The sequence below is a fragment of the Heterocephalus glaber genome, unplaced genomic scaffold, assembly GCF_053883595.1.
Source record: "Heterocephalus glaber isolate CG9 unplaced genomic scaffold, H.glaber_assembly_v1.0 deba00001444, whole genome shotgun sequence".
NCBI classification, from domain to species: Eukaryota; Metazoa; Chordata; class Mammalia; order Rodentia; family Bathyergidae; genus Heterocephalus; species Heterocephalus glaber.
This window is the reverse complement of record NW_028258297.1, coordinates 8483229-8510178: the sequence shown is the minus strand read 5'-3', so window position 1 is coordinate 8510178 and position 26950 is coordinate 8483229. Positions and strand designations below refer to the sequence as shown.

Below are 26950 nucleotides of genomic sequence, written 5' to 3'. Positions count from 1 at the left end.
AAGGAAGGGAAGGAGCAGCAGTTCGTAAGTTGATGAACTGACAGTGCTGCTGTGTCTGCAGTTGCCTTAAAGCACGTGATCGCTAGGTCCAAAGTCAGCCAGGTTTATTGCAGCACTCACCTCTGTGACCAAGAAGTAATGGGCTTGAATTTCCTGGGTGCGAATTGGTGCTGCCACTTCCCTGGCTGAAGGACAGCCGCCTAGGAATGTTCGGAGAACCTAAGCTAGTTAGCAATTATCCTCAACTCCTAGTACGAGGTCTTGAGGCAGAGTGACAAAGTAAAGAGTGCACACAGCCTTGTACTCTAATCTCTGGCTTCCATGTCCCCTCTATAAAATGCAGATGCTAATAATAACAAACATTGCTAAGGGTGATGGTTTGTAAAGCCCTTGGCACCTGATGAACCACACTGATAAATACCAACTTATTCTTAGCTGGCTGGTATTTCAGACACTGGCTGAGCTCGAGTGCTGTGTCCCCTCTGTGGCTGTCCAAGTGCTTTCTGTTTAAAGTCAGTAATGCGTTGACTGAGCTCAGGGTGGACGACAGTGTATAGAAGCTAGATCACCACCATGCTTCTCCTTGCCATGTCCCCTCAGCTGGTCTCTCTCTCTCTCCCTCGCTCTCTCTCTCTCTCTCTCCCCCCCTGCTCCTTGGATGAGGGCAATGCTGCAGCACAGGCGCTGTTGCCAGTCGAGAAAAGCTAGCGCTGCTCAGGAAAAGTGAGGGAAATGGGGGTTGAAAGGCTGAAAAGGAGCATATGCTTGACTGATTTACACTTTTTCAAAACAGCTTTGAAATTGTTTTTTCTTTATGAGAAATATTGGTAGATTACCAAAATGCAAAACAAAAACAAACAAGCAAACAAAAATGCTTTGGACAGCCAAGCATTCTGCATCCTCTTTCCTGCAAAGTCATGGGACTTTGAAGGAACTTGAAAAATGCAGAATATATTGTGGGGAAAGCTGATAATAGGGAAGGCAAGAAAACTGGCAGAAAGAGGGAAGGAGAGAGACAGAGACAGGAATAGAATTCCTGGAGAAGAAACTGAGGCACAGAGCAAATAAGGTTCCCCAGCTTCCAAGTGAGCAACAGGACCCTTGATTTGAAACTAGGTCCATCTGACCCTCAAGTCCAAGTCCAGTGAGCATACCACCGCTGGGGCCACCTCACCTGGCAGAGAGTGGGAAGTTAGGAAAACCCAAAAGAAATGCGCTTGAGTTCGATAGAACATGTGCATTAGGTTCAAAGCAAAAGATATTCCTCTTACCAAGAAATTGAGGACAAATGAGATTTAATGTGATAAGCCTTGAACTAAAATAAGTTTGATTATATTAGCCAGACTACAGTGGCTTAAAGAAAAATAAGGAATCAATAGGAAGAAAACAAAAGAGCAAGTGACTGAGCATTTGTCTTGAACATCCACCAAGTTACAGGGCAGGGCCGGGGGGGGGCCTGCATGGGGACTGTCTCCCCACTTGCCTGCTCCCTCTTGCACGTGTCTCCCCAAAACCCTAAAACAAACCCAACCAGGAAAAAGGAGCTAATTTTTAAAAGAAAAGCATCTTTGAGACCAGTGAAATCTCCATAATCCACAGAGACAGACAGAGACCTGGAAAATAGCAATTTGATTAAAGAAGGATACAAGGGATTTAGAGGAATTCTCCAGTTGTGTAAAGTTTGTAAGCATGAAAAATATTATATTTGTTTGGCTTCTAACCCTAAAAAGTACTTTTTAACTGGGGAGATGGCTTCCATTTGGAAACTAGGAAGAGATCACAAGTCCAGGCCAAATAGTCTAGCATGGGCTGGAGATCCTAGGTCAGACTGGATCCTAAGAGGTTGAATGAGGGTCTGCAATAAAGGTAAGGGCAGAGCCAGGCACACCCATAATCCTAGCTACTCGGGAGGCTGAGGTGGGAGAATCAAAACTTTGAGCCGAGCCTGGACAACTTAGTATGATTTGTCTCAAAATAAAATATAACAAGGGCTAGGGATGTTACTCGGTGCTTCCCAAGTTTAATCCCCAGTAAAACACACACACACACACACACACACACACACACACACACACAAAGGTAAGGCCAAGTAAAGCCACCCTTGTCCTTGCCACATGGGTGGTCATGGGCTGAGCCTCAGGTCCTTACAGACTGATAAGAGACAGATCACAGCTCAGTACCTCACTCAAGAACCAGCTGCCCATTAGTCGCCTGTCATCAGAGACAGCTCTGTTGGTGGCATTCCGCAGAAGAGAAGCAAGGGGGGATGAATTGTTGTTTGAGGAGCACACCTGCGCACAGGACAAGAATGGATGGGAGAGGGGGGGCTTGTCTTGGTGTCTTCTATTCATAAGCCACTTGCTCATGGTCCCTGAGCCTGGCACCAGCAGGTCAGTGCTGATAAATGATTGTTCTCCGACTAGCAGCAGAGGGCCCCCCTCCAGTTCCATGAGTTCACCCTTGCCGCTCATGATGGGGGATTTGTGCTTTCCTGAGGCTTAGGAGGGGAAAAATAATGAGTCACTCGAGGACAAGAGAAAAATAAGAATGTCCCATATGCACAAAAGCGCTTAAAATGGAGGCTTTTAGAGGAGACTAGAATCTCACCCAACTAATCAGTGATGGTTTGGTGGGGTATATTTTCCTCATCCTTGCTTACTTTGGTGGAAAAAAAATCAGAAATGCTTCCCTTCCCTGAAGAGAGCACCTGTTCCATTGAGAAGGCTGTTTGTTCTCCTGGGATCCTGACCCAAAAAGTAAATAGCCCAGAGTCTCTGATTTGGGAGGTCCAGATAAGCAAACGAACCAAATAAGCAAATCTCTTGAAGCAGGGACCCTGCAGGCCACCCCCAAGTACATGGCTACCTGCAGGCTCGAGGTGGTGACAGCCAGGTCAGAAGGACACAGGGGGCTGCTTGTAGCTGCTGCAATTCCCACCCTATGCTTTGCACCTGGCTTCAGATCCAAGTCTCCAAAGAGACCAGAAGTTAGGCTTTTCTAAAAAATGATTTGAGGATCTCTATTTTAAAGGCTGCAGGGAATGAGTTAGAGATAATTCAAGAGCAGGCACAGTAAAGAAATACGTAAGACTTGTTAGACATTCAGAGAGAAGGTTAACATTTCTGACATAACCAGCTGATTAGAAAGGATCCTGTAGGCAGGGATTCTGCTGGTGTACAATGAAACAAAAATGTTGTCATTTGAGAGGCTAAAATCTAGAAAGGCCAGTCCCTAGTCCTTGGTTAGGTCTGAGCTCCCCTCTCACCTCTATTTTTCCAGAATGGATTGGTTTGGGTCTCTAAAAGGATATTTAAGCAGCATCTGGCAGGTAGCTATCTGACAGGTAGTATTTGTCCACCCTGTATTTATGAATTTTCAAGAAAGCCCATTTGTAATTTTTCTCAGCTTCCTGTGCTTGTTCAGGCCCATGAAAGCTGAAAGGCCTCAAACACAGCTCTGAAGTTCGGATTTTTAAAAACACCGCACAATAGGAGTTTCAATGTGGGATCATTAACCTAGGATGGAAAGCAGAGTAAAAGACCAGCATCTCCTTGAGGTGAATGGTGGCTACCTTGCTGGGATGATCAGAAGGAATTTAAGCCTCAGAAAACATATGGGAGGAGATGACTTCTAATTCTCTGCCATCTAAGCAATTCTGTATTTTATAGGTACTAGACTGAAATATTAATGTTTATGTGCCTTAAAACTCACAAAGGACGATGAGGACAATCACCAAATCTGTCTAGATAAAGATTATAGGGCCTCAAAGAGGCAAAGAAAAGTTCTAAGATGCAGCCGACGGTTTGGGGTGCACCATTGCCCTCTATTGGATTAAAGAAATCAGGCTTCTTAGCGTGGGTGTGTTTCATGACCTATGGCTGAATTTGCTGAAAAGTTGGGCCACCTTGGAGAGGGAAATTAATGGATCCTTGTAAATGGATTCTTCTGCCTGCTATCCTCTTCCTGGGGAAACCAATTCTAGTTATTATACTTCTGATAGCAAGACATCTGTCATGCTTTCAGTCACTCAGCTAACATCTACTAAGTGGCTACTAAGCACGGCTAGGGATTATAGGGTATCTACAGAGAAAGAATAAGAACCACCATTGACTGGATGCCTACTATGTGTCAGGGCTATGAATGAAAGCACAATGATCCCACAAAATGCATGTGGTTACTCCCAATTTATGGATGAGGCAACAATGGCTCCCAGAAAGTAACACATTTTAGGTTCAAATCCAGGTCCATCAATTATTAAGTCCACTAAGCTACAACCCTCCTATCAAGAAGCTTGCACACTACAAGGGGAGATAGGATATAGATGTAGATACAAATGTGTGCATCAGTAGTCTCTCTCGCTCTCTTTTTATTTTTTATTTTTTTGGTACCGGGGATCGTACTCAGTACCTTGGGCTTGCGAGGCAGGCATGGTGCCACTGAGCTAAATCTCCGGCGTGTATGCATCAATATAAATGTGTGTATTGAGGTTTGACAAACTACAGCCAGTGGGCCCAGTCCAGCCCATCACGTGGTTTTGGTTTTGAACTAAAATAGCTTTTATATTTTTAAATGGGAGGGGTCAAAAATAATATAACACTCGGTGCCATGTAAAAACTATATAAGTTCAAATTTTAGTGACTACAAATAAAATTTTATTGGAATACAGCTCTGCTCATTCATTTATCATCTAGTGCCACCTTCCTGGCTACCAGAGTGCTGTTGAATATTGGCGAATATTGTCTATTCTCCAAGATGAATATTCTTTAACAATAGGAGAGTGTTTTTAAATGCTTTGAGAGTTGAGAAGAGAAGAATCTAATATGTATTTGGTCCCCAGTGTGGGGAGCTAGAGGCAATATACAGGTGTGCTCTGTTTTAAGATTCAATGCCTGAAAACCTAGACTTTAAAACAGATCAATTAAAAGGTAGTTATTTGCATAACAAAATTTCCTTTTCATTTTATAAAGGGATTCACCACATGGTTCCTTTGTACAGTGAGCCTCCATAATACATGTTAATATGATTCCATTTACAAATACTCTATTCATAACAACTTTTCAAGAACATTCCTATTGTGTACAGTGGAGCTTAGCTATAACCATTTTTCCCTGGTAGCATAAGGGTTCCTACTTCTGAGAAGTAATTGAGCCAACTTTGTCAATTCCATGGGGAGAGGAAACACTCTCCTGATCATCTCCAAGAGTGGCTTTACCTGACTCACAGAAGAATGGTGGATTTCCCCAGGCACAGGGCACGTACCTATAGTCCCAGCCACTCAGGAGGCTGAGGCAAGAGGATCGCTTCAGCCCCCAAGTTTATCATTTGACTTTTTTTTTTTTGAGACCAGCATGGGCACCACAGCGAGACTCCAACTCAGAGGAAGATAGGTGGGGGGAATAAAGGAAAGAAGAAACAGAGCAAGAAGACTGTGAGTTCTAAGCATCTGAATTGTGTGACATTAAATACTTTCACATTTTTTGCTAAGTGCCTATCTGTGGCCAAAACCCTAAAATGTAGACTCTTCATCATTCACTTCATACACAAATAAACCAATAAAAATTACATTTGTGGCTAGTGTCCTGATAAATATGCAACCAGTAATACTTGTAAAATGCAATGTCTCTCTCTTTCTCTCTTTAAAATTGCAAGACATTATGTTATCTAAATTACGACCTAAACTGGGGCAAGTATTCAAATTAGAGTTGTCCCCGGCAAAATAGGAAGTGGTATCACTGATTCAGTTTTGGACCAGCTCCCTCTTTTGTTGGGTCCTGAGACAGAATCTTTGCCTAGCTTCGTGGTGTTATGCAATTGCTCTTTTTAAGATTCATAAAATGGAAACCTTGGCTATTCATAGTCAACTTAGGAGGAGCTGAAACTGTTCAAGAAGTTTCTTTCCCAGTACCATTTTGATGATAAGTAGGTTTCTGAACAAATCCACTTAATCTGGCGTCCAAATGGAGGTAATTTTAAAGAGCTGTCTCCTGCTTTTTGTTTTCATCCTCTGAGTGGACTGTAATTTAGAAATAGAAAAATATTCCTGGTGTATAGCCTGAATATTTTTCAGGGGTTTTTTATGGTAAAAGAAGCTTAAATGGAAATGGAAGGGCAGAGAAAATCATATCAGGACAGTCCTGTGTGACGTTACCCCGCGGTGAAGCAGGTCTGTGTTGTAGCGCTGCTAATGGACGATGTGTGAGAGAGTTGCAGAGGTGAGAAGTTGCAGGCTGGTGAGAAGCAGAGCTGTCCTTAGGGCCCCACAAATGGCATCGTCAGCCAAGTTGGGGGAGGGAGGCTGCTGGAGGTGGCTTGGCTGCCCCTGGAGGCTGCAGCTTCTCACACTGTGTGGCAGGTGGCTTTTCAGCCATTTCTAAAGCTGATCACAGGCAGGGAGAGCACATGGAATCCATCAGTGAGGCTTCTGGAAAAGGGTCTCTTTTCCTCTTCCCCAGAGGTCAGAAGACTAAAATTACAAACAGCAGTGAGAAGGCACTGTTGCATTCTTGAATTAAGGCTGTTGTTCTCTCTCTCTCTCTCTCTCTCTCTCTCTCTCTCTCTCTCTCTCTCAATTGTTGCTGCCTTGTTTTTCTCTCCATCATATATTTTCCCCCAGATATGATATGTAGTGGTGCCAGGTACAGCTTATACTACAAATTGATACATACAGAATAAACCATATTAGTTCCGTTTTCTTTTCCCTGGTGCATATTGAAAAATATGGACATAAATTTCCATGCCTTTCAATGATCAGACAGAAGACTAACCCCTGGGGGTGACATATTTGCCATTCTCTGCTACAGAGGGTGCATCAAGGGAGGAGTTTGTAAAGCCCTGGGATTCGAACAAAAACAGAGCCTACTCCAACCTACCTTGCACTTCTCCCTCCCACCAACCAGCAGCTGAACAGATTTCATTTCATAAATGGAAATGGGAGCAAATACATTTTTTGCAAAGTGATTTCATGAAGAGTAGGCTTGTTTAATTGGGTTTTTGGAGCCAGGATTAATATTACAAGCTGAGGAGCTCTGTGATATGCCTGTGCCCCTGGCTTTGCTGCACTGCCTGCCTCCTGGGGGAAGGAGGAAAGAAGTGTCACTATTTAGAAGTAATTTTATTTCTGTCTTGTTCTCATCCACGTGATCTACAGCCAGTCTGGACCAAGCGCCCAGACCTGAGCCAAGCTACGAGTAATATCAAAGAGTAATACCAAACTCAAGGTCACACCTAGAACATGCTTTGGATATTTCTTCTTTTTAAAATCTAATTTATGTGACTTTCTGATATGTTTAGCATTTGCCCTCCTCTTGTCTCTATTCTGCTTATTAAGGTAAATTTGCATGGAAATGGGATCATAGTTTTCAGGACCCTTCACCAGACACTTGATCTTTAGAGGTGACCAGTGTCTACTGTGGATACCATGAGGGTGACCCACAGAAGCCAGTCCCCTGCAAACCATGGCAAGGCCTTAATTAGGAAAAGCTTTGCATGTTAATGTCATAGAGTCAATCAAATTGGCAAAGGCATTTAGCACTAAGGAAGGAGGGCAGAATACTCCTTCCTGTTTAGTGGGTCAGCCAAGGTCACAAAACTGTTTATCTGTCTTAGATGGACCACTCTTGAAGAAAGTGTACCCAAAGTGATTTTGTGTTATTGCTGTTTGGAAATAAGTTTTGACTGGTAAAGAAAAAAAAAAAAGCTCAGAGAGTCAACTATGACATTTTACTTGATTCCTGAGGTATTTTTTGCTAATATCTACCTTCGGGTTGATAATATTCGTCACTCCAAATTACCCTTGGGAAACCAGGCAAAGGTGGAGCCCCTTGCTTTCACCCTGTCACAGTCTGCTTTAATCCTCTGAGCTCTTCCTGCTATGCTCTGCCGCCTGCTGTCACCTGCCTTATTTACCTAAATCTTGTCTACTGGGGCAGAAATTCCCACGGAGAGGACAACTGTGGCCCCAGTTTACTGATCACTGAAAGTCTACTGGGTTTGAGGGTTACTTGTTAACTCACCCAAAGTGGCTAAGACTTAGGGAAATTTTGAAAAACATAAATGCCAAACCTCGCCTTTCCAGTTTTTGCCCTGACAGTAAGCTGTCTTAGCAGAGAATCAAAGGATTTGATAGTTCTGGAGATTAAGTGTCACATTACAGTGAGAAAAGTTTATAGGCGATGAGAGACCTCAGAGGAAACTTGTGCTGTATCTGGCCTGGCTGCCTTGACTGGGGAAAGATTCATCCCATAATTTTTTTAAAACCATACATATTCCTTGTGTAATTATCTTGTGTAATACTTTGCATCTGTTATTTAATTTCAACCCACAACTTTATTCATTGAATACAATGATCTCCATTTTACAGATGAGGAAATTGAGGCTCCAGGAGGTTTAAGAGGTTGCCCAAGATTATACAGCTATTTACCAGCAAAATGAGGATTCTGCCCTGCTCTTTCTATGACATCTCCAGTCTCCTAAAAAACAACAACAAAAACTATTTTTCGTATTTGATGCAGTACATAGGCTGACTCATTGGTCTTTATACAGAGCCTGTGATTACTCAGAGGCGCCAGGGTTTTAACTCAGTTCAGGAACATTAAAATCAAAATTTCTGAAATGCATGTAGTTTATGCTGTAACGACATAACAAGTAATCTGACCAAGCTTGAAGTTTCCTAGCGCAAAGACCAAACTGCTTCCTACTCTGAAATGTGTGGAAGAAGAACTTCCAGTTCCCCACTGGCCAATGCTGTCTAATTCTCTTAAATGATTCAGATGTAAAAGAGAAAATGGCATCTGTCTAATTAACACCGCCTGGTTAAATATAGCTGCCAAGGGACAGCCTCGGGACAGTGTTTACAGAGCAGTCTTCCTAGCCCCTGGGGCCTCAAGTTGATAGCAAGCCTTCTGTCCTTATCAATTGGAAACAGAGATGCCCCAGCAGTGGTGACAGGCCAGACCAGGCCAAGTAGGATGAAAGGAGAGGGGAAAGGCTGCTGCTGGCCTGAATTTCCTGCTCCTGGCAGCTGGGGATTCAGAGAATGATCCCAGGAACCAAATCCCAAAGGGTCTCACAGCTCTAGTTGCAAACACAAGCCCTTGCCGGAAACCGAGTCTTGCTCTCTGGCCGGCAGGCATTCACTCCACCACTGCCCTACCAGCTGCTGAGACTGCCAGGCAGGGCCATCTGTTCCATGGCCCTTCTCCTAGCAAAATGGCACAATGACCGCATTATTTCTCTTCCAGCTTCACATCACAACATGGAAGCTGTCGCCAAGTTTGATTTCATGGCCTCTGGTGAGGATGAACTGAGCTTTCACACTGGAGATGTCCTAAAGGTAGGTGATGGGGGGGTGGGGGGCAGGGACTGGTCTGGCCACCAAGTCTTTGTACATGAAAAATTGCACACAGTTCCTTTTAGACAGAGAAACTCACCTTCACCCAACAGATTCTTCCCCTACTCACATGTGCCAAACACCAGGCCAAATGACAGAAATAAAGAATTGATCTAAATTGCTGACCTTGTCCTGAGATCCTCATGGTCTGGAGTGGGAATACACCCATCAGAAGGGCTGTCACAAGCTCTTGGCTCAGTGCTCAGTGAGGGGGGACAATTGATTCCACTTTGAAAGGTGAGGGTTGCAGGAATGCATGGGCAGAGTGAATGTTAAGAATGCAACAAGTAGGGCCGGGGATTTAGCTCTGTGGTTCTGTTACCTGCCCCACAAGTGCAAGGTCCCAGGTTCGATCCCCAGTACCAAAATAAATAAATAAATAAAAATAAAATAAATTTTAAAGAAAGAATGTAACAAGTCTTTTGGGCCTTTTGCTAAAGCTCAGAGATGTGAATGACCATGCTGAGTGCAACAAGCACCATCAGGTTCCTCATGGCTGGGACTTAGAAGAAGGCACAGCCAGGAAGAGGCAGCTGGACCAGATGTGGCTCAACAAAGGCCAGGGACACCTCACCACTCAAAGGCTCCTTAAAACTTGTCTGCAACCTGCACTTGAGTTCTAGTGGCCACTTGTGGAGCTGGAGTGGCCTTGGGCTTCTCCCACATTTCCAGGCATCATGCATAGAAGCCTTCTAAAGTCCACCCTTTTTTGGCAAAAGAATGCAAGCCCTTCCAGGGAGTATTTGGGAGTATGTGATGCCATCCTTCCCCTACCTGGCACCCTCAGAGCACCCTCAGGAAGCATGGTCCCTGTCCTTAGCAGCTCAGATGGGCCTTCTCAGATGCCCAGCCGCACCAAGGCCAACCTTGTCTTGCCAGGGAGAATCACATGCTATACAAAGAGCCTTAGAATGGGAAAGGATGACTTGGAAAGTGTCCTCAGAGCACAAGCCATAAAGAATGGCTTCATTTGGAATTTGAACACCCTTAATCCATAGGCTTCTAACTCCTCTCCACTCAGAAGATCTAGTGATAGGGTTGCAAAGAATAGCATTCAGTGTTGAAGATTTGCAAGCTCAAAATATTGCTAAAAGGGCTTTGACCTCTTTGGATCTTACCAAAGTCATCAAGGGACTTGCTGTGTGGTGACCATGTAATTATCAACCGTACAGGGGCATCTTCCATTCAGAAGAGGCCTGGGGCCAGCTCCTTCCCTCATCTTCCATCGAAAACAAAAGCTAATATCTTGATTGACTTGTCCTTATTTACCAGAAAAGGAAAAAGGAAAAAACAAAAATTCTGCTTCCCAATCCAGTCCTACTTTCTTTTGTCTGCTTTATTGCCAAAAATGGGACAAATTCTCAATACTGAACCACTTTTTTCCCGTTCTCCTCTGGAATCTACCTTTTACCTCCTAAAGCCCACTAGTGACTTCCTTCCTGTGAACTCCAGCGACCCTACTTATGGAATGTGACTCTGCTGACAGCCCCTCTCCTGGAGGCTCTCTCCCCTTGCTTGGGTGGCACCCTCCACTCTTGTGCCCTTTCTCTCTTCCTGAGCCCTCCTCCAGGTCTCACTTTTGAGTCCTTTCCCTTCTCTAGCCTGAGACACTAGCTTCCCTGAGGTTCTGCACTTAGCATTGTGATTGTTCTTTTCACTTTGAGCTACCCCATCCACTTCTCTGATTTCACCCTCACCTCTGTGCCAGCTGCCCTCACTCAAGTCCACACTCTCACTCTAGCTCTGGCTTCTCTTCTGAGTCCCAGACCCACATTTCCATTGTCTGCTGGATGTCACCACTAGACTCCACCCCCTGACCCACTGAAACCTTGATGTCCACTTCATCCCCCATTTCCGCACAAGCTACTCCCCTGTGTTGGTCAATTTTCCCATTACTGTGAAAAAGTACCCAAGAAAAACAACTTAGAGGTGAAAAGATTTATTTTGGCTCACAGTTTCAGAGGTTTCTCTCCATGGTTGGCTGGCTCCATTGTTTCTAGGCCTATGATGAGGCAGAACATGATAGCAGAGCAAAGCCATTCAACTTGTAGTGAACAAGAAGCAGAGAGAAACAGAGGAAGAGAGAGGAAGGGTTTAGGGACAACATATACCCTTCAAAAGCATGCCGCCACTAATCCACCTCTTCCAACTAGGCCTCACCTCCTAAAATGTTTAACACCTTTCAATCGCATCATCAGACCAAGGCTTTCATACATGAGCCTCCAGGGACATTCTAGACCCAACTATAACATCTCCTATCTATGTTCTAAGTGTTACCAGAGGTCAGTCACCAAGCTATCAGCCTCCATAGTTCTCTCTATCTCCCTTGCCAAACCAACTGGGTGATCAGGAATGAATATCTCGTGAGCTCCTGTTCAGGGCTGGCACCTGGCTAGCTGGTTTGTAGACATTATTTCATCAGCTCAGCAAATGCATGAGGTAGGGAGTTACTTTTTCCTCCATTTAACAAATGTAAAACTGAGGATGAGGGATTAAATCACATGCCCAAGGTCACATAAGTAGACTGTGTCTAAGCCAGTGTCTGGGTGGAGCTCTGTCTGAACACTATTTTCTGAACACTGTACCCTAACCACTATACTCTGCTCTGAATAGTTCTTTCCTGATATCTCTCAAGTCCCTTCTTCACTACAAAAACAATACAGTAAAAAGAAGCTCAGGCTTGGCAGCCAACTAGAAATGGTTTCAACTTCCAGTTTACTAGCTGTGTGACCCTGGGCCAAGTCGCCTGTCCCCTCTGAGCTTTAGTGTCTTCTTCTATTAGTGGAGAGAGTATCAATCCTGCAGGGTCCTGGCCCTAAACAGATGCTCAATAAATGGCCACTGTTTTATCAGTATATTCATTCCTGCTCCCTCGGCCTGCTCAAAATATTGCCAGAACCCCTTGGCAGACCTCATTGCCTCCTGTCTCTTCTTCCTTCAGTCATTCCACATATAGTCCCAGAAGGATTTTTCTAGAAGACAAATCAGATTATATCATTTCTTTACTCAAAAGCATTCAGTGGCTCTTCATTACCAATTGATTGAAATCTAAACCATCTGGCCCCAATGCCCTGTCCAATCTCATCATACTCACATGCATTTTTGTGTACACAATGGCCCCAGGTTCCCCTGCAACATACACACCATCCTATCCAGGCTCTCCCTAGACTATGAGTGTTCTTTTCCCGCACACACATATTTGATCACTTGTGCCAAGGAACCTTCATTGATCCTCCTCCTTCCTTACCACCAAGCAAAACAATTCCTCCCTCTTCAGCTCTTCCCCAGTATTTCACACACATATTTCATTTTGAGGCACTCATGATCTGGCCTCACCTGACAGTTATATACAGTCAGGCTGTGCCTCTATCATCCATCTTTCACTGTGACCTTACCCTGTGGGGTCCCAATTCTCTACTTCCACACTGGCTACCCTCTCACTTAAGCTCTGTCAAGGCAAGGGCTGGTTCTTCCTCAGTATCTCCAATAGCAGAAAGTCAGCCCTCCCCAGTGTTTGATGGAGGGTGAGTGGTGGCTTCCTTCACTGGTGAGCTCCCTGAGAGCAGAGCATGCCGGGTGCATCTTGTGTCTTCCCAGCATCTAACAAAGTCACAGCCCCAGATAGTTTACCCAGTGTATATTTTTTGAATTGCTAAATTGCATTTCTGCATGCTCATTTAGAATTATATCCTAAAGCCAACCCCCTTCCTCTTTTCAAATTCTGCCCATTACAGCTGCAGTGGTAAAGATAAAAATGCAGAGCATGTTACTGAGCTCCCAAAATGTCAAATGATGGCCATTAATGCCCATGTCATGGCTCCCTGGCTACAACTGCAATGTCAGCCCCTCCCATCCTGAGATGGAAAACACACAGGAACCTCACAGTCATTTTCAAGGCCATCTCTCAAATGCCCCAGCAATTCATTTTGGGGTGCCCTTTTCTCGCATTTGGCCTTTGGTGCTAAGAGGAAACAGAGATTTTCATTAGAAAAGTATAAAAAAGGGTCTGGCTAGCTCAGCAACAACCCACTTCTCCAGACTATATGTTTCTCAAGGTGTAATCCCTGGGCTTACTCATCTCTGTATTCGTGGCACTTGAGTACAAACTGCAGGTGTTTAGTGGATGCTGTTCTGCACAGAATGGTAAACAATATGGCGGACAAGGAAGCCCTGCCAAATGATTTCATCTCTCTTTTCCTGGGAGAAACATTTGGAAAGTCAGGAATCCAGCTTTTCATGTTCATATCACAAACCTCCATACCTGTAGCTACATATGGCACCAGACTTACATTGGCATCTGCCACTGAAATTTGCCAATCATTTAGAAAAATATCTCTTGACCCAGTCCATTTCTACCTGCTTCAGGAATGAGTCCAATTCAACTCCATTTCATTCTACTAAAACAGTGGTCCGAAAGCACTAAGAGTTAGTCCTATATAATTAACTTCCTCAATACTTCAGATGTCTGCTATGCCTGTAAGAGCTGTAATTCCACCCAATTTTAAATTTTTTTCCCAGCTGTACTTTTGGTCTTTCTCTTCCCACGTATAACTTATTCTCAGGACATGTTACCCAGAAAATTATTCTCCTAGGGAACATTTTAAGAAGTAAGATACAGCAATTTCAGTGTAAGACTTCATAGGTTTAAACTGAACTCCTTGCTTGGGTTTACATGATGGATAAAGAGATAGGGAGAACTGAATCGATGGAGAGATGAGAAGAACAGGAAGTCACAGGGCTCTGGGCATGCAACGGTAGTAGGAAACCACCCCCCTCCCACCACCCAAATACTTTTCTTTACAGAAAATGAGGTTTTTTTTTAAGACCTCGCCTTTTACAGACCACAAAAAGCCTGTAAATTCAGCTCTCTGGAAACAATCTCAGGCAGACCAAGCACCAGGTGGTGGAGACAAATGGCCAGCATTAGGGGATAATGTTTTTAAAGGAGGTGGTTAGGTGGGTCTGAGCCATGATTACTAAAATTACAGCTGGTTCAGGTCAGAGAACAAAGTACAAAGTATAGTTAGTACCATAATCAGCCAATTTCCAAATGGCACCTTTCACCTCACCTTTGGATTTGACATTTGCTACCCTGGCCAAACACCATGTTTGGGAGAAAGAGATTCCAAAGTTCTAAATCGAGGAGTGGTGGCACCGAGAGACATGTTCGCATGTTCCTTAACTGGATGTGAGGTGCTGCTGCTACATTTCCTGGTTCTTCCTTTGACCTAGATATTCTGCTTCTCCCATCGCCCCCTCAGCATAGACATACCCACGCGTCCTTAGTGAGACCAACAGTCACATTTGATGTAAAAAACTATAAAGTTTTCTGTTCTCAGCAATTCTTGAACTCAAATATGGGACACACTTTTATTTCTTCAGAGCAAATGAGCACATTCAAAACAAATGTACATAATGCTTTTTTACTGGTACCGGGGATCAAACTCAGGACCTGGCGCTTGCCAGGCAGGTGCGGTGCCACTGAGCTAAACCCCGGCTCAACATTATGCTTTAAAAACTTATAAAAACCTTTCCATGTGCTTCAGAGGAGTCCTCCCTCACAAAGATATCATATTTCACAGAATTATATATTTTTTAAAAGAATATATGCCTTCAAAAGGACTTTCAGGTACCAGTACTCATTTGACGCTCATGTCAGCTCTGCGAGTTGCTGGAGGTTATTATTTTTGCCATTTTTCAGATGGCTAATTCACTTGTTCAGTGTCACACAGTTAGTAACAGAGCTGAACTAGAAATGAAGTCTTCTCATTCCACACTCAACGCTGTCTGTTTTCTTCCACCTCAGGAGTGATGTTAGAAGCAGGTCATCATTGCTTCTCTCGTTGCTTGTCTTCATTTTACATGTAGCTCTCTGCAATTCTCTTCCCAGCTTTTTCTCCAGGAGGAAGAAACCCCTGGGCCCCACGACTCCAACTCTACCTCCTTTCGAATGACTCTAAACTCCCAGTCTCCAGCCCCATCTCTCTCCTGAGTTCGGCACACACATCATTGGGCTTCTCTTCTTAGTTGAATTCACTGGAGGACAATCTGAAGTCCATGAGTCCCTCCTGCCCCTCCTCCTCCTACTTTCTATTTCAGTAAAGCCGTCACCACCCACTCAGTCTCCCAAGCTAGAAATCCAGAGCCCTCCAGAATCTCCTTCTCCCTCAGCTCCCCAGAATGGTCACAAAAATCCTACCTGTTTTGTTCTTCGATTGCTCTAAAATATGTCCTTGTCTCTTCTCAGCCTCGGCCCATCATCTCTTGTCTGAGGGGCTATACTCATCTTCCTCTAGTTCCTCCCCTACCTTACCCCACCTCCAGCTCATCTACACTCTGGTACAGACCTCTTCCATAACTCTCATTCTTACTGCTGTATCCCTGCTTCAAATCTTTTCATGGCTCCTGCTAAATATCAGGAGAAAATCCAAACTCTTCAACATGAGTCCCAAGGCTCTGGGTGCTGCTAACTTCCGCTTTATCTACTCCTGGATTTATAATGTAAACTCCAGCCACACTGAGGCACAGTTCCCAGAAGGCACCACCTTTGCTCATGTCCTAGAAATGGTTCCTTTGCCATCTGCCTTCACCAAGTAACTCATTGCCTGTACAGATGACCTCTCTTCCAGGTAGTCTTTCCTGTCCATCCTCTGCTTTCTCCTCTATCTTAGTGCTTTGAGCCATTAAGGCTCCTCAGCTTCAAGAAGCAGAAGCTAAAAATGCTTAAACGATAAACAGTTATTATTTTTCAAAGTCCAGAAGTAGGAGGACTACTGCATGGCTCATTCAGTAGCTCATTGGCATCATCAAGGTTCATCTTCTGCTTTCTATCCTCATTAGAATTATTGTTCAGATCTATGCCACATACTTTAGAAACATTCTCAGTGGAGGTGGCAAATATTTTTCTTTTAACGGTGAATCTTGTTTTCTGAAATAACTATCAGTTGCATAGAGCCAAGTCTGGTGAGTAATATGGGTAACAGAGGTAGGTGACAACTTGCAGGGTAACAGTCAGGATAGAACTATACAGTAACAAAACCAAACTTTTGGTTTTACTGGCTCTAAAAGCAAGTTTACAAAAGGCATCCCAAGTATCTTGAATCTTACCCCAACTATTTGTGAAACCCAGAGTGTGAACAAAAACAGTTACTATTTTCAAAGCTGGTCCACTTGGATGTCTAAATTTTAATCTTATGTGCTTGAAAAAAATCAAATCTCAGAAAGTTTCCTGGTTATGTGAAAGAGAAGAAAACACCATTCTTGCCTTCCCACCATCTTCCCATGAGAAATTGAAGGTGCCACTAAGATCTGGAACAAAGAAATTTGCCAATAGAAGGAGAAAAGGACTCAGGGAAGTCCCTGAATGCTGGTTCTGGAAGGCTGGCTATGGTGGGGTGACCTGAATGTGTGGCATTCCTCCCTCCCCCACTGAAGTAACTCCTGCAGCAGCTGTCATTAAATATGTCCCCCAAAAAGCTCCCTCTAAGTCCAAAAGGATGTTCTTTGCCCTAGACCCCCTCCCTCTTGCTTTTTTGGTGTCCTCCCTGCAGTATCTTTGTCTTTTGTTCTCTTCCGTAGATCTTAAGTAACCAAGAGGAGTGGTTCAAGGCAGAGCTTGGGAGCCAGGAAGGATATGTGCCCAAAAACTTTATAGACATCCAGTTTCCTGAGTAAGTATTTCCAGCCTGCTGAGATTGTGCTACCCACACATGCTCCCCTTACTTTTTTCAGTCGTCACTAAAATTATCCATGCATACCCAAGTTACTCTCAAAACCTGTGGTCTCTGGAGGTCTCCCTCCAGAGCCTTCAGAACCACACAGCGGAAGGCCAGGGGTGGGAAGAAGATTTACATTTCATTTCATTCCTTTTTGAAGTTTATACCATGTGCATGTATCACCTACTTTGAGTTTTTATAAAATAAGTTCATAAATTTATATAATGATTGTGATTGCAGAGTTTCAAAAAGTTCCAAAGGGGGCGCTGTTGGCCACCCCACTTCCAAAGCTGCTACTCAAGGCATTTCTCCATTACTACCCAGTCTTACCTTCCACCTTAGCCCAAGATGGGCTTATGGACACTCCCTCCTTTCTTAAAGCAGGCTCACCCCAGTGAGAGAAGTCAGTAGGGGGAGGGAGGAAATTCCCTCCAGAGAGAGGAAATGAAGCACTGAGATTGAGTTTCCTTTGTCTCAAGAATTGACCACAAGGGTTAGATAGAAATCTAATCTTGTCTCAGAGCCAGGGGCCAGCCCAAAGAGCAAAGGTTTTTTAGAAAACCGAAGTGGTATGATGACTCCACTGAGGTGCAGAGCACCACTGTCAGTCACCCAGCACTGAGCCAGAAGAATGACCACTGGTCTTGACTGGATGACCACTTCATTCATACGTTCCCTGTGCTTCCAGCCCCTCCTCCTGTCTCCCTTTCATCCCTCGGTCTTACTTCCACATACTCTGCACAATGGAGCCCACCCACCAGAAGCGACCTCCCTTCCTTCACCCAGCATCGCTTCACTCCCCCTGCAACTGTGCTCAGACACTCTGCCTTCCTGCAGCTGTCTGGAAAGAACTGTCACTGCTTCTAGCAGAAATTCTCTCCTCTCTCCCACATCCACTCTCCCTTTCTGCTGGATCTTTCCCATTAGCAAACACATATGCTGCAATCTTCCCATCTTACCAAAAAATCAACGGAGAAACTCTCAATTCCCCGTCCCTTCCAACTCCCACTTCATTTCTTCAAAAGATTTGTTAGTGTACAATATTTCCAGCTCCTCACCTCCTTTTCTCTCTGGAACCTCCAGGACTCCTTCCAAACCTCTATCAAGGTCACGGTGAACTACAAGTCTCAGTGGTCCATTCTTAGCCATCATCTCAGTACCACAGGACCTAGGGATCTCTCCTTTCCATTGGAGCCTGTTTGTCATCTGATCCTAGGGCCATTCTTTCTCCCGTACTGCCCTGTGGTCTTCCCACCTCACTGACTGCTCCTCCTTTTCTGGGTCCTCCTTACTTCCCCACCATCCTTTAGTTTTAGAATGTCCCCTCTCAGTGAGGTCTTTTTCATCATATATTTTAAAGGACTCCCCAAACCCCTGTGCCCTGTTTCTCCTCCTAGTTTTCATTTCTGCACTGTGCTTATCATCCTCTGGTATACCATGTATTTGATTATTCTGTTGTTTGTTATATATCTCCCTGGCCCCCTTGAATGTCAGTTCCCTAAGAGCGAGGTGACTTGTCTGTTCTGCCCACTGGTGCCCAGAAGAGGGTCTGGCACAATTGTACATGTTCAACAAAAGCTGCTAAATGAGTAATTTTGGAATGATATGGAATATTAAAACCCTGTCCACTAATCCATAGTTTGTGGACATTTTTGGAAGTCCTGAAAGAAACCACTTATCTAATTCCAGTTTAAGAACAAATATATTTTCTGAAGCCTCCTAATGCCTATTGTTACCTCTTGTAAAATGTTTTCTTTGAGCTCTGGCTGCCGTAATCCCAGCACTTAGGAGGCTGAGGCAGAAGGATTGCCAAGTTCAAGGCCAACTTGGGCTACATAGTGAGCTCCAGGCCTGCCTGCATTACATAATGAAACCCTGTTTTGAACAGAAAAAAAAAAAAAGACAGTGTATAAGCCTCCTGGTGGCAGCACTTAGTGCAGCCACCTTGAAGCAGTGTGCTACTGCCCTACCTTTGGCTGCAGAGTGACTGCAAACACTCATTTCGATTCTCTGTGGTTGAGAGAGGTTTCTGACCTCCTGCCCTGAGGCTGTGGCCACTCTTTACCTTGCCCCACATAAGTGTTTGACATTTTCACACCCACCATGCTGTGTGCAGCAACATTCCAGAGCCTTCCACCTGTAAGGCACTTCAGAAAATGCAGTCTCATGTTTCTTCGTTTCTGTGGTAAAGATGATTTTCCAGCTTGGATTTGTTATGGGTGGTGGCACTCAAAAGCACAAGGAATTGCCCACAAAGGAATCTGAAGGGGCTTGCTGTATAGATGCTGCCCATCAACTGCTCACAGTCTGACTCATATCCAAGCGTGCACATGGCACCCTAGGTGCCTTGAACCCTCTGCCCGGAACCCTGAGCAGGGCTCCCATGTACTCCATGAAGCCCAGTTAGCCCCTGGGCTGTAACTATCCTCCAATGCCCCCAGGGGGTCTCTGGGCCACTGACGTCTTGGCCTGGAGTAAGTGCCCCAGGTGCTACCCCACCGGCTGCCCTGGTGGTCCTGGTGCCCACGGTGACCCCTTCCTCCCTATGCATCATCTGTCCTGCAGTTCTTTGCTATCCCTCACACAGCTGTGCAGGCAGGCGGCTGCTTCCCGCAGTGAGTCACTCCCACATGGCCCCATTTTGGTGCAGTGGCACATTTCCATGATTCAAGTTTTCCAAGCTGGAGAGAGCATTCTCCTGGAGGGAAGGAACAAAGGAGGGCAAGTCAGGAGGAACATGTGCTCACTTTTCTTGAAAACTACTGGAGCTTTTGTTGGGTTTCAGAAAGCACCTGTATTCCTGACCCCCATCCCTTAGGTAGGTCTCTCTGCTCCCTCCTGAACAAGTCCCCAGCCTCCCTGTCTTTGTTCATCTCTTCTCATTTCTCCCTCATCATCACGCATCTTGTCACAATCCTCTTGTCCTATCTTCCCTGGTAGGTGGTTCCATGAAGGCCTCTCAAGACACCAGGCGGAGAACTTACTTATGGGCAAGGAGGTTGGTTTCTTCATCATTCGGGCAAGCCAGAGCTCCCCAGGAGACTTCTCCATCTCTGTCAGGTACTGGCCACTCCTGACACCGTCGTGATCCTTCCCAGCCTCTAATTGCCCAGGCTGCTGATGCCATGAGGTTACTTCTCCAAAATGACCCAGTGATCGAAAGCATGGTGGCTTAAGCAACCAAGCGCAATGATGTCTTATCAGCTGTGCCGCTGCCATTTCCTTCCTAGAATGTCCATCCATAACCCTTAGTATATTGGTTTGCATCCAAAACTACACCCATGTACGTTGGTCTGCCTCCCCCTCTCCCCCAGGTGCTTCCGGGAGGGCAGGATTTTTATCTACTTCATCTTTGTGCTCATCACAGAGCCTGCCACAAGACAGATGATCAAGGAGTATTTGTGGAAGGGAGGAGAGGAGGAGCAAAGAAAGAAGAGCTGCATTTGACCATATCCATCCGGGAGTTTAAATCTTAATCTTTTCTATTACTGATGTCTGGCTGCAGAAGGGTTAAAGAAAAGTAGAAATCCCAAGTCGCTGCTGTCAGATGTTTATGTAGTTGAACACAAAGCAAAGTGGCTTCAACACATTCTGGTGCAGTGAAACCGCGAACAACAGAGCACAGCAGAGCAGGGCCCAGGTGGGGGGACTGTAACTGCAAAATGTCGCTCCTGTGCAACCCAGGGGAGGAAGTGGCTCAGGAGGCATAGACATGACACAGACCCAAACTGAGCGGCCTGAGGTCTGAACACAGTGCATGTGGTCAAGCCTAAGAGGGATTGCAAGTCAGACTTGGTAACCACATACAAAAGGAAAAGAAATAATGCTGACTGCAGACCAGGAGAAGGCCTGACAACCTGTACAATTCACTGGCAAGAAATGCTGGTCTGGATTATTCAACAATATTAAAATGTGTGAAGCTTTACTGCTTCAAGTACAGAAATCCAACCTCAGGTAATAAACTGTAACTGCTTTCCTATTTAGAAACAATAGGGTCAGAGATTTAGCTCAGTGGTTCTGCCACTGAGAATGGACTCTTTTTTCTTTTTGGTATGGGGATGAAACTTGTAAGCACAAGGTCCTGAGTTCGATCTCCGGTACCAAAAATTTAAAAAGTATGCTTAATAACAAAAATACAACAGGTTCTTGAAAACTGCTCTACTGCCAAGTCTTTAGCATAGTACAGGACTCGAGTGTTGCCATGTTTCAAATAAATATTATCCAGGGCTGGGGATTTAGTTCAGTGGTTCTGGTGCCTACCTCACAAGCGCAGGGTCCAGAGTTCTATCCCCAGTACCAAAAAAAAAAAAAAAAAAAAAAAAACATTATCCAAAGGTCTCTGATGTCTTTGTCTTTAAGGCATTTGGATTTTTTTTTTTTTTTGGTAAATGTTGGCTCCGCTTTCCAAGAGAGATTTCAGCTCATCTGATTACCTTCTGCTGGTGTAAAAATCCCTCTCATGTAGCCAGTGTCTCAAGTGGTCCCTCCCACAAACCTCCTGCTACAGCTTGGCTAGACCAGCAATGATGGGCGAGTTATCCACATCTACATTTCCTGCCCAAAGAGAACTCCACCATCTCTGAGTACAAACAGCCCTGGAAGTAGGGATATTTGCTACTGTGTAACACAAAACTTGGATTTGCCTTTATCTGTAGACATGAGGATGATGTTCAACACTTCAAGGTCATGCGAGACAACAAGGGTAATTACTTCCTGTGGACTGAGAAGTTTCCATCCCTAAATAAGCTGGTGGACTACTACAGGACAAATTCCATCTCCAAACAGAAGCAGATCTTCCTGAGGGATAGAACCCGAGAAGATCAGGTATGAGTCTGGCCCAGCAATCAACCTTGATCTAGAGATTTCAAGCAGTGTGAGTTCCCACATTAGACACTAAGAAAATGCATTTGATGGGAAGGTCTGCTGAGTATTCTAAAAGGCCGGATAACTCTGAGGTCATGTCTCAGTTTCACTCCTAGCTTCACATTTCCTAGCTGTGTGACTTTGGAAGGTTCTCTGATCTTTAATTTCCTCATCTATAAAATTGGGATAAGAGTATATCCATCTCACAGGAAGTTATGAAGGTAAAAGAATATAATAATATACCCCCATCTTCTACATCATCTCTAATCACACTGCAAATATTCCATAATATTAGCTCTTATCGGGGTGTAATTATTTTGTTATTCTTAGACATTGCCACATCACAGTTTGCAGCCCCCAGCTCAGGAGCTGCCCAAGGATGGAATTGAAGGTAAAAACAGGGATATTAGAATCAGCCACGGGTTCAGGACTACAGCAGCAGGTGGAGCTTTGTGACAGCCTTGGGTTGGAGTCAGGGGGACATTGGAGGGGAAAACCAGTCCTAGAATTCTTGCTCTTGGAATTGTTGGTAATACAATATTATTCAATAGAAATGCATCCCAAAAAAGTTGGAAAAAAAAGAAATGCATTAGATTAAACCCTGATTCAATCAGTAACTACCGATGTTACTCACTCAAGTTAAGAAACCTTTCTGAGAATCAGTTTTCTCATCCGTAGAATAGAGAGAACAATAATACCTTCTTCACTGGGCTCTTTCGGGGATTAAATATAATATAGTCACACCCTGCCACAGCATCTGGTTCACAATAGGCAGCAAGGAAATGGTAATCTGCCTCCCATAGGTGAATAACCACACATGTGTGCACACATACAATATAAAAAACTATTTCTAAAAGAAAGACATGGTTATATGAGACAAGTATTATAGGAAGAAGCATTAACTAGAATAGTTGGCATCCTAGGAACAAATAACCTTATTTGAAGCACTTTGGGGAGAAAAAGAAAACCCTTCCTTCCAGGCCACCAGCTATTTTATTGGGGTTTTTTTGTTTGGTTTTTGTTTTTGTTTTTTTGGCATGGGGGATCAAACTCGGGACCTTGCGCTTGCAAGGTAGGCAACAGAACCACGGAGCTAAATCCCCAGCCCAACCAGCTGTTTTAAACACTGAGAAATTAGAATCAAAAGAGGAAAAGATGTTCCCACCAACTGCACACAGAAGTTCAGAAAGAAAAATAAAGCTAGAGAAGACTTTGTAAATTATTTTAACCAGGAAATGGACAGAAGTATTAACTTACTAGGATGTGCATTTAGAGATAAGAGAGGCAATAGAGAATTGCATTAAACTGGATTAAGTGAGTTAATATTTGTAATGTGCTGGCATGTACTAAGCCCAGGGCTTTCTGTAATTATTTGTTTAATAAAAATAACAATAAAGTATTTCTGATTTCTGAGTTGCTTCTTCGGGAAGTAGAAAGGCTTTGCTCCTTCCCGACATGCCCCAAGGCAGGCCTGGTTTCCATGGTGCTGCCAGGATGTTGCTGTCTTTATGTTGGGGTCTCTATCGCCAGGAAGTAAATGACAGCTCAAAATCATGCAGAGCTTATCTAGAGGGCAGGATGTCCAACAGTGTGGCAACATGATAAGGAGGGATGGTATTGTGTCAGTAAAATGGAATAGTCCAGCTTGATTACACAGAGAAAAAATAAAGCCACTAGAAATGGACTGAATGGGTACCACATGGAAAGAATGTGTGTCCACCAGAAACTGGAACTCCTAAAACGAGAGAAATCTGAGAATATAGAGGCCACTTTTGAAAATGTAGAGGTCTCAACCAGCTATTCTCTTTGAGCTGTCCCACCTCCATCAGTTGCTGTTGCTTGCAAAGCTGTTACTTGCAAAGGTAAATAGCAAAGTCTAGAAGCTGCCACAAGGGTGGGGCAGAGCCAAGAGATGTGGGAGGACCGTCATCTCTGTTCTCTCTCCCAGGGTCACCGGGGCAACAGCTTGGACCGGAGGCCCCAGGAGAGCCCACACCTCAGTGGGGCAGTGGGAGAAGAAATTCGGCCCTCGATGAACCGGAAGCTGTCAGATCACCCACCTCCCCCTCCCTCACAGAGCCACCAGCACCAGCAGCTACCCCAGCACTTCACTCCAGGGCCACAGCCACTACCACAGCAGCGGTACTTGCACCATCAGCATTTTAACCAGGTATCTGGAAAACATGAAGTGGTCCCTGATGAGGATCTGCCCTCCCCGACGCTCACGGGAGGGAAGCAAGATCTCAGGCTTTGCTGGGTCTCACTGGGTCTCAGAGTTCATGAAGGAGGTCCTGAGACCCCCGGTGGTCAAAATATGGAATGTGCTCTTGGCAAAGAAGTCTCTGTGAACTAAATGGGTCCCTGCCTAAATACACACACACACACACACACACACACACACACACACACACAGTCACCCTGAGGACTCAGTGAATAGTCGCTTCATTTTCCTATCAGCAGAATCCCATATCTGTTTATGCCCCTTAACCCATCTGGCTGTGGAGATCTACAAGGAGAGAAGAAAAAAAAGGATTAGCACCCCCAATGGAGGCTTGCTTATTTATTTATTTATCTCTCACTAGTTCCAGATGGAATTTCAGGCAACTTACTGAGATGGACAATACAGCTAGATATCATCATTCCTAAATTCCTTAGCAGGACACACAAAGTCTTTTGTGAGCTGCCCATATCTACTCCTCTGGCCTCATCTCCTGCCACCTGCCCGCCTCCACACACCTATATACACATTTCAGCAATACCACACCATCTTTAGTTACCCAGATGGCCCACTGCGCCTTTCTGCTTGTCTCTGTGGCTTTTTATAAGCTGTTTCCTCTGCCGGAAAGGTCCTTTCCTGGCCAGTCCTCCCCCTCACACACACTTTGTGTGTGTGGTGCTGGGATTGAATGGAGGGCTTTTGCACTGAGCTGCATCCCCAGCCTGTGTGTGTGTATATATATATATATATATATATATTTTTTTTTTTTTTTTTGACAGGATCTCAATAAGTTGTTCAATCACCCAGGCTGGGCTTGAACTTTGCATCCTCCTTCCTCGGCCTCCCACAGTGCTGGCATTACAGGCATGCTCCACCACCCCTAGCCAGTCTTCTTCCTCTGTAAGCTGGAGTTCAAGCACTGCCTTCTCTCTGAAGCCTGCCCTGATTTACCCAGGCAGACCTCTCTACTCTGGGCTCACTAAGCACTTTCACGTGCATAGTACCCGCTTCAAAGGAAGCTGCCTGGAGGGAGAGGCCTTCTCTTTGGAACAATATAGGGCTAGTGTCTGGTACAATACCATACATGGTAAGCACCCAGTAAATATTTCTTTTTTTAATACCAGGAAAAAGAACATACATACTTATTACATGCTTATGACATGGGAGCCTGACTCCCCTTAGTAAATATTTCTTAATTGAATAAATGAAGCCCTGGTCTTTTTTATTTTTATTTTTTTTTGGGTACCGAGGTTTGAACTCGGAACCTTGTGCTTGTGAGGCAAGCAGTGGAACCACTGAGCTAAATCCCCAGCCCCTGATCATCTTTGTCTTCAGAGTCTAAGTCCCTCCATCCTCCCTCCCCTCCTCTCCATCGGCTAGGGCTTATGGGGGAGGGGGACATGTAGGAGATGCTCCTGCTAGTAAGGTGATGCGTCCTCTGTCAAATGTCTCTAGGACCGCCGTGGAGGCAGCCTGGACATAAACGACAGGCACTGTGGCATGGGCGTGGGCAGCGAGATGAGTGCAGTTCTCATGCATCGGAGACACACAGACCCGGTCCAGCTCCAAGTGGCAGGGGTAAGTGAGCTGAGTGAATCGGAGAGGGGGAGCAGTGGAGCCCAAGCCAGGCTGTTGTTCTCATCTGGCTGTCAGCCTGACTCTGTTCTCATATATCTTGTGTCTAGTTCTGGCAGCGGGAGATTGGTGACCTTTATCCTTGTCATCCATCTTGACTACGGATTTGATCAAACTAAATTCAAAGGATGTTTTTTTGGGCATGTTGCCATTCTATGTGTCACCTCAAAAATGAAAACACCACTTTTGATGTAGAGAGTAGGTCTTAGGGATTCCCTTGAGGCCTTAGAGAGAATACCTCTGTCAGTAAAATTTTTCAGTCCTGGGGCTGGGGACATAGCTTAGTGGTAGAGGGCTTGGCTAGCAAACAGCAAGCCCTCAGTTTGATCTCCAGCACAGCACATGCTAAACAAAAGCCCTTAGCTTCAAGAATGGAGCTGGGAGCTGAGAGTAGTGGCAAATGCCTATAATCTCAGCTCTCCAGGAGGCTGAGGCAGAAGGATACCAAGTTCAAGACCAGTCTGGGTAACTTAGCAACTTGATGAGACCCTGTCTCACAATAAAAAATTTTTTAAAAGACCTCTCAGTGTAGCTCAGTGTGAAGACTCTGGGTTCAATCCCCAGTACTGTACTCAAAAAAAAGAAGAAGAAGAAGAACCCAGGGAGTTCTGGTAGCTTCATACTTGGGCTCATGCATGCTAGATCTACTTGCAGAGGATGCAGTGTGGCTCGAGGAGCCCTCAGATTCCCTCTGTGTAACCACGGCAGCCCTGAAGGCCAGCTGGGCCAGCCATAGCTCAGCAGAGCATCTTTGCGCTTCTCCCTACAGCGTGTACGATGGGCCCGGGCGCTGTATGACTTTGAAGCCCTCGAGGAAGACGAGCTGGGATTCCGCAGTGGAGAGGTGGTCGAGGTCCTGGACAGCACTAACCCTTCCTGGTGGACCGGCCGGCTGAACAACAAACTGGGCCTCTTCCCTGCCAACTATGTGGCACCCATGATGAGATGAACCCTTTGGAGGCTGGGGGCTTTTTGTCTGAAGCTGCCTGCAAGAAAGGGAGCAAGAACAAAAGCTGGGCTACATGACTACATGTGCATCCACAGAGCACACAGGTGTACACGTATATGTGTGCCATGTCTGCATAGCATCTAAAGTACATTTATGTATGCACACCTTTTATAATAGTATTT

General features: G+C 44.9%; 1 protein-coding gene across 1 annotated transcript in view; it reads left to right on the top strand.

Annotated features, from left to right (window-relative positions):
* Grap2 (GRB2 related adaptor protein 2) overlaps positions 1-26950 on the top strand; it is a 60188-nt gene extending 33238 nt beyond the window's left edge. The window contains exons 2-8 of the mRNA XM_004845561.3: positions 9240-9331; positions 16967-17058; positions 20044-20163; positions 21759-21927; positions 23915-24136; positions 25640-25762; positions 26589-26950. Of these exons, the coding sequence (XP_004845618.2) occupies positions 9254-9331; positions 16967-17058; positions 20044-20163; positions 21759-21927; positions 23915-24136; positions 25640-25762; positions 26589-26768 (984 nt within the window). The 5' untranslated portion in view covers positions 9240-9253 and the 3' untranslated portion in view covers positions 26769-26950. The remainder of the gene's footprint in view (positions 1-9239; positions 9332-16966; positions 17059-20043; positions 20164-21758; positions 21928-23914; positions 24137-25639; positions 25763-26588) is intronic.